At 42.0% G+C, this 8,451-nt stretch overlaps 1 protein-coding gene across 1 annotated transcript; it reads left to right on the top strand.

The window, feature by feature from the left end:
* The first annotated feature begins 3,281 nt into the window (after window positions 1–3,281).
* Window positions 3,282–7,741, top strand: LOC147880985 (pentatricopeptide repeat-containing protein At5g27110-like). Its single transcript, XM_087370157.1, has 3 exons — window positions 3,282–3,468; window positions 3,649–4,228; window positions 4,387–7,741. The coding sequence occupies exons 2-3, from the start codon at window positions 4,153–4,155 to the stop codon at window positions 7,323–7,325; spliced, it is 3,015 nt and encodes a 1,004-aa protein (XP_087226283.1). The 5' UTR covers window positions 3,282–3,468; window positions 3,649–4,152; the 3' UTR covers window positions 7,326–7,741.
* The last annotated feature ends 710 nt before the right edge of the window (window positions 7,742–8,451 follow it).

The raw sequence follows: 8,451 nt of genomic DNA, 5'->3' as shown, positions 1-8,451 counted from the left end.
AAGTCCTAAGGTTCTCCATTTGCTTCGTTGCCCAAGGCATGTAAACTCACATAACATTATCAGGGACAAAAGAAATAGAACCATCAAACGGTTCACCTTTTTAAAACAATTTGGAGAAAGAGGATGTTTTGCCCTTGTCAGGTACTCTTTTGGTAATGATAGGCCCCTCTATTCGCACAAAGTCATCTACTTGCAATGCATCTCCCAATTGTAAAACGTGCATGTGAGGAACATGTAGTGTAATTGTCTCAAAGCAATCATGGTCAGTTAGATCAACACACATGAAGATGGGATATGGTACGTCTTTGGCCTTGTAAGTGCCGTATTTTGCCAATATCTTGCCCTCAAAGCAAAACGGTAAGGCACAAACTCTAACAATGCACGGATTAACAGTACTAGTAAACTATTTGCATCCACAAGACGTGTATGCATTGGTGTGATTGCCTTACTAGTTTCACCTTCTTCCCCTACACCGTTTCTGGCTTGGTTTGGCAGATCAAAATTATCATCATGGTGTTGCTCTCTCTCTCTTGGTCTGGAGGTTGAAGCAGCTAAAATAAAAGTCTATATGTTTGTGAAAACCGTGTCACAACTATTGAATAAATTATTGTGTTTAATGTCTTTTATTTTCGTTGTTTACGTTTTGTATGTGTTTTCCTTTGTATTAAAAGTGTTCGATCCATTGTTTCAAAAGATTTGACGTTTAAGTATTTACAATGTTTGAGCCATTCTTTCAAAAGATTTGTTGTTGTTAAATAATATGGCAACCACATTAAAAATTGTACGTTATAATAAACCAAAAGCAATGAGAGCCTTAATCGAAAACTATGTTGGATGATCAACTGTATGTTGAAATAACAAAAAACAACGAGAGCCTTAACAAAAACAAAACTAGATGACTAACTATATGTAGAAACAAATTGACAAGTTTTTCTAAGCACTTATAATTGCTGAACCATTCTCCACATCTACAACGGGTGGCTTAATAAGTATAATAATTTTGCATTTGAGTTTAGCGTTGCAGCCCTTCTTCTGTAGCACATTCCGAACTAGAGAAAGAACATAGAGAATGAGCTCCTGAAACACAAAACATTCATAATGAGGCCGTTAGAAAATATGAAAGTTCACCTTCGTCACGCGCCTATTTTGCAGTTGTGTAGAAGCCCGTTTTCAAGGTCTTTTTTATGATCTTCTTCACACCGAAACTCTTAGAAACACCTATGTCTTGATTCGGCTGCTTTGTTGGTCCCAGTACCAAAGGTAAATTCATGCCGAGACTGGAAGTGGAGAAGTCATTTTAATCATGCAACCTCCAAAAGCAGAAACAAGACCTTCTCATGCAAGTATGCGAACAACGTCGGTCATTGGCAGTCCCAAATCTATAGTTAACATGGACTAAATCAACACTACGTACACAAGAAGATATATATATGAAACACAATAATCGGTTGATCACGATACCTTCCATGCACCTAGGATTACTAAGATTCGTGTCTACATCTTGTTTTGCTGCAATGTACAAAGTATTGGTTGAAGTACAGACAAAAAGCATGTAGTAACAGGAACAGAACAGTGCTGTGAACTAAACATTCGATGCAGCTTCTTAAAGCATTAAGAGAACAAGCAAAGATAAAAAAACAATGGGGCGATTCCAATGTTGGTGCAGCGAAATAATGGGAAATCTACCCATGTATCTTAAGAGTATTGACAGTTTGTATATACCGACCTTCAACCGGAGTGAAGTCCATGGGTTTTAAACCATGCTGTTCCATGTGCAAAGTGTTCTTCTCCTCTTAATCAACCATACGGGAATCGTTTAGAGTCAATAACAGAAGCGTGCTTGGGAAAAGAAGTCGATTACCATGACAAACTGAGTAGAGAGTGATTACCATGACGAACAGAGAGGGCGTCATCTGCATACACTTCTTTTGGCTCTGCCATGCTCATTAGTCCTATAATCGAAAACCCAATGAAATCAGGGATAGAATGCCATGCTCATCAGTCTTATAATCAAAAACCAAATGAAATCAGTGGGTAGTGAAAAGGTTAAGAAAGAAAAAGAAAGCGTAACAACCTTTTTGGAAGTTTCCACTGCTCGTATCCATGGAATTGCTAGAGCCTTGCGGGCCATCTTCATAGTTAAGAACGGGTCCAGTTGCCATAGAGTTGCAAATAGGAAAAGCACACCTACCCAAAGAGTAGATGCATTTATATCAAGCATTGAAATAGTCCATTTCAGGTACGTTATGGCAATGGAACCTCTTCGAATGTACATGTTACTGTGTCCATACCTTGCATGTCCGTTTACAGGGCTCCTTCTGCCAACACAAATGTTCCTGTCTTGGTCTCGTCAGCACATACTGGTTTGACAAGGTCGATGCACTAGTATTACCACCGCACACTGTACACTGCTCCACCTCTTCAGGCAAAGCAGTCACTGTTTTCATTTCCTATAGGACACATTGGTTTCACGAGGTCGATGCAGTATCGTCACCGCACATTGTACGCTGCTCCACCTCTTCAACCAAAGCACTCATTACTTTGATCTCTTATAGGCGCCTGAACACGACCGTTCGCTGCTCTACCTCTTCAACCGAAGCACTCACTAGTTTGATCTCGTATAGGCACCTGAACACGATTGTTTGCAGTGTTGGACTAGCAGCAGCTATTAGATCGTTCTGATGCTACGGGAGCGAAATCCTTGGAAGGAGACGCTGCAATCGTGAAACATGCAAAACAATATATCCATCAACAGGTCGTTGCATGCGCTGAGGGTTGCCAACCACTTGTTAGGTTACCAAGACGGCTGCCAACCAAATGGCACAATATGATTCAGCCACCCAAAAAAAACATCGCGGAGAAAACAAGAGGGCACAATCCCTGCCCGATAGCACTGCCCCTTTGTCTACCCACGTACTCCAAAGCCTCACCAAGTGGATGAGTAGAACTCCTTGTATACTGCCTCTTCTTCCGTTTTCAAAGGGCAACAAAAATAGAAAGTTCCGAGTAGCTAGAGCCTGCTACAATTTTTTTCCAAAAATCGCAAAAATAATTAACAAGCTGAACAAAGTTCAAGTGGCCTCCCTTGGAGATCCAAAATGAAAAAGAAGACAATAAGATGGATAGCAAGGAGAAGAGGGCGGGGGCACAAAGAAAAAAAGACAAGGACTGAATGACGAGAAAGGAATGATGCTTACTAAACGTGGACATTAAATTATCCAAAATTTTGAAAAATACACAAAATCTCCTTTTTCGTTTCTACTGCAAAGCCTTTACTAAAACCCATTTTCGCTTTCCCCGGCATACGCCTCCCCCACGGCAGGCCAAAAATTACCATTTTATACCTCTCCTCCACCAACATCCGTGCTCTCTTGTGTCAAGTATGTTTTTGCTTAAAGAGCCAAGATTGCGTATACAGCCCTCCTGGATGAGGCTCGTTCCGAGAGATCGGGCGACCCACACATTCAAGTAAATACAGCTAAGAAACATTAGATTGTCTCTTATACTAATTTTTTGATCGCTTACCACATAAATCACAAAGTAAGAGACAAATGGAGCTGCTCAAAAGGACCGGCAGTTAACAATGTTTGATTCTTATACTACAATTTTGATTTGTTAATGGACGAGTCTGTTTGTGAATTTTAACAGGCAATCCCAACGGTTGCACATTCCGAAGTTTCTGCGGGCTACGACAACCCAGTTTGTGCTACAGACATGCTTGACAAAAGGGACACCGAAGCGTGGAAACCAGCGGAGCCAAAACATCTCGTTGTCATGCAAAGCAAGGAAAGGCGTGCTCAGGATATGTGCGAGGCCAGATTAACATTGGGAAAGCAAGATGGCGGGCAGAAACTGCAAAAGAGCAGTGTCTGGGAGATGTTGAGCTTATCATTAATTTGTACCGGATGGGTGTGCTGCCTTTGGTTGATAAGCTTATCGGCATGTTGCAGAAGTGCAGGAAAACAAAAAATTTAGAGTATACAAAGCGCGTGCATGCATACATTTGCAAGACTGGAGTGGATGCTCATGGGGCTGTAGGTAACTACATTGTCAGAATGTTCGTGGATTGTGGAAGCATGTCGGATGCTCATCTGGCTTTCAACAGATTGGTTCAGCGGAGTGAGCGTTCATGGACTTCTCTCATATTAGGGTATGTCCAATGCGGGCAAACGGGGCATGCTTTTGACCTGTACCAGAAGATGCAAGAGGACATTGTACAACCTAGCAGGTATACACTTATAGCCTTACTAAAAGCTTGTGTTAGGCTGAAAGATGTTGAAAGTGGCCGAAAGATTCATTTTGAGATCACACAAAAGGCATTTGAAAAAGATATTTTTGTTGGCACCACTTTGGTTGACATGTATGCAAAATGTGGCTCACTTGCAGAGGCACGGCAAGTCTTTGACAAGCTTCCCGCTCGAAATGTTGTGTCATGGGCTGCGCTTATTGGAGGATATGCTGAACATGGACCTGCCAAGCAAGCAATGAAATGTTATGAACAGATGCAATTAGAGGGCCTCTGTCCGGATGCTATTACGTTTGTATGTGTATTAAAAGCTTGTCGCACCCTAGGAGCTATAGAAAAGGGCCGGGAATTACATGCTGAGATTGCACAGAAGAAACTTGAAGGAGAGAATTTTGTTGGCAACAGTCTGGTTGACATGTATGCAAAATGTGGCTCACTGTCAGAGGCACAGGAAGTTTTTGACAAGCTGCCAGTTCGGGATAGCGTGTCCTGGAACGCACTTATTGCAGGATATGCTGAACATGGGCATGGTCAGCAAGCGCTTAAACTGTTTGAGCAGATGCAAGTGGAGGGTGTCACTCTAGATGCTATAACGTTCGTTTGTGCTTTGAAAGCTTGTAGGAGCGTTGGAGCTATAGGCAAGGGTCGAGAAGTACATGCTATGATCTTGGAAAAGGGATTTGAAAGAGGTCCTTTTATTGGAAACTGTCTGATTGATATGTATGCCAAATGTGGCTCACTTATAGAGTCACAAGAAGTGTTTGACATGTTGCCTTGCCGAAATGCTGTGTCATGGAATGCATTGATTGCAGGATATGCTGAACATGGAGCTGGTCAGGAAGCGCTAAAATGTTATGAGCAGATGCAACTGGAATGTGTCTCTCCAGATGGTATCACGTTCATGGGTGCTTTGAAAGCTTGCATTAGCATAGGAGCCATAGGCAAAGGCCGAGAAATACATGTCGAGATTGCACAAAAGGGATTTGAAAGAGATGACTTTGTCTGCAGCACTTTAGTTGACATGTATTCCAAATATGGCTCACTTGAAGAGTCAAGGGAAGTCTTTGACAAGTTGTCAGACCGAAATGTTGTGTCATGGAATGCATTAATTGCCGGCTATGCTGAACATGGACCTGATCAGGAAGTGCTGAAGGCTTTTGAACAGATGCACCTGGAGGGTGTCTCTCCGGATGCTGTCACGTATATTTGTGTCTTGAAAGCTTCTGGTATCATGGGAGCCACTGACATTGGCCGAGAGATACATGCTGAGATTGCCCAAAAAGGCTTTGAAAGAGATCTTTTGGTGGGCAGCACTTTGATCGATATGTATGCCAAGTGTGGCTCACTTGTGGAAGCTCAAGAAGTCTTTGACAAGCTGCCAACTCAAAACGTTGTGTCGTGGAGTGCACTAATAGCAGGATACACTGAACATGGACATGGTCAGGAAGCACTAGACTGTTTGGAACAGATGCAAATGCATGGCATTTCACCAGATGCTGTGACATTCGTTTGTGCCTTGAAAGCTTGTGGCAGCATAAGAGCCTCAATCAGGGGCCGAGAAATACATGCTGAGATGACTCGGACAGGATGTGAAAAAAACATTTTTGCTAGCAGCTCTTTGGTCAACATGTATGCTAAATGCGGCTTACTTGCAGAGGCACAGGAAATCTTTGACATGCTGAAAACTCCAACTATTGTCTCTTGGAACGCGCTTATTGCAGCATATGCAGAATATGGACTTGGTCAGGAAGCACTGAGATGTTCTAAACAGATGCAATTGCAGGGCATCCCTCCAGATGCTGTCACGTTTATTTGTGCCTTGAAAGCTTGTGGCACCCTAGGAGTTATATGCAAGGGGCGAGAAATACATGCTGAGATCACAAAAAGGGGATTGGAAAGAGATCCTTTTGTCAGTGGCACTTTGGTTGACATGTATGTCAAAGGATGCTCACTTCCAGAGGCACAGGATGTCTTTAATAAGCTGCCCGTTCAAAATGTTGCATCATGGAATGCATTAATTGCAGGATATGCTGAACATGGACCACATCAAGAAGCGCTCCATTGCTTTGAACAAATGAAACTGAAGGAGGCTTCTCTGGATGCTGCTACGTATATCTGCCTGTTGAAAGCTTGCGGCAGCATAGGAGCCATAGACAAGGGTCGAGAAATACATGCTGAGATCACACAGAAGGGTTTTGAAATAGATGTTTTTGTAGGTAGCACTTTGGTTGACATGTATGCCGAATGTGGCTTCCTTTTAGAGGCACAGGAAGTCTTTCATCAGCTGCCAGTTAGAGACGTTGCTTCATGGAATGCACTGATAAAAGGATATGGCTTTAACCATGAGGGTAATATTGCTGTACAATATTTTGAGCACATGCTAGAACAGGGTGTGAAACCGGATGCTATCACATTTACATGTCTTTTTACAGCATGCAGTCGTGCCAACCTACTATTCCAGGGCCACGAGTATTTCAAGCTTATGAGAGAGGAATATGGGATTGCGCCGACAGTAGATCACTATACTTGCATGATTGATCTTCTTGCACGGTCAGGACATTTGTATGAGGCAGAGAAAATTCTTGAAAGTATGCAATGCCCTCCATCTGAAGAAACTTGGAGAGCTTTGCTTACTGCTTGTGAATTGTATGGAGAAACAGACCTAGGGGTGAGGTGCTTTCAGCAGGTTGTCAAGAAGAATCCAGAATCTGCTGCCTCTTATGTGCTTATCATGAACATTTTAGCAAGTGCTGGCAGGTGGGAAGATGCACATAAAGTAGAGGAGCTGAGAAGACGAGCAGGGGCAAAGAAACTGCCTGGAAGTGCTGTGATAGAGGTGAGCGAAAAGGTGCATGAGTTTGTGGTTGGTAACTTCCAAAGCAGGGAAATTTTAGTGGCGCTGGAAATCTTGAATTTGCGCATGAAAGAGGGAGGGTATGTGCCAAACCTAGATCTCGTCTTTAGAACCTGTTCTTTTGAGGAAGAAGTTGCCTCATATGAGCATGCAAAGAAGTTGCCCATAGGTTGGGGACTCCTCAATGCACCAGAATGCACATTGCAAGAAAATGACTGTCATTAGGGGAGATTTGGACTCAAAAAGGCCTTTAGCTTACACATTCAAGCATGGCCTCAACTCAAGGATTACGGTCCAGCAAATGGGAAGACTTGGAATCTAACAAATTCAAGAATCACGCCAACATAAGGCTTCCCACATTGGTGGAGAGCCTCTCACATTCTAGCCATTTTATCCCCACATCCCTCTCCTTTCTTGATCCCCACATGTTGCACCTCTCATTTGTACCTCTTTGTTGGTTCCCCCTCCTTCCCCTCATTTCCCCTTTCTTCCAAGATCCCACATAATTTTCCCTTCGCAAAATATGAGAATTTATTAAATTTCCTAAAAGCAACCCAAATCCATTTCCATCCCTTTGGCCCCAACTATTTTTATGCACCCAATCCCTCTTACAAGGTGAAAAGATCCAAGCATATATGAAACACACTTTCGGCTTCAAGTCTATGGATGTGAGTTGGTTCATGTTTTTGGTGTGTTTGTACACTGTTCCAAATGTGTAACTATTTAAAAAACAAATTGTGTTTGTACATTGTTCCAAATGTGTAACTAAAAAAATAAAGTATGCATTGGTATGTAAGGAAGGGTTTTTTGGATGATTTTTTATGTTAGGATTGGCATGTTAGAAAGATTTGCTAAAACTAAAATTAAAATCAAGGTAGATCACTTTGAGTGTGTTTTAGAAGGAAGAGTATTGGTTAGGTGATATAATAGAAGTAGAGATATAGACGCTAGATGGTGATGATTAGTGTCTACAGGTTAGGAAGAGTTGGGGTTTGAATCATTTGTTTGTAACATTTGATGATGATTTAGATTTTGTATGTAAAATGGATGGGAAGCTCGTGAGTAAGCCCTTGGAGGTCACTAAATATCCACGTTGAAGCCCTATAGTGTGTTGGTTGTAAATGCTTTGGCATCGTAATTCAAGAATCTTTTTGTATTGTTTTCACATTATGCTTGGCAAATATTAATGGGCTTGGTGATAAAGTTTTTGATCCTCATAAAGGGATCTTGTTAATAGACAATACTAAATGGAATTGGACTAACATGTTGCCTCGTATTGCCTAACCTTGTTGGCATGAAACCTTTTAATCAGTGGTTGAAGACCTTTCAAAGTTGGCCCAACTTCTTCACT

This window comes from Dipteris shenzhenensis, chromosome 31, assembly GCF_047967505.1.
Source record: "Dipteris shenzhenensis isolate YYH24624 ecotype China chromosome 31, Dip_SZ_1.0, whole genome shotgun sequence".
NCBI lineage: Eukaryota > Viridiplantae > Streptophyta > Polypodiopsida > Gleicheniales > Dipteridaceae > Dipteris > Dipteris shenzhenensis.
The sequence above is the reverse complement of the archived record's forward strand: the minus strand, read 5'-3'. Positions and strand labels throughout refer to the sequence as shown.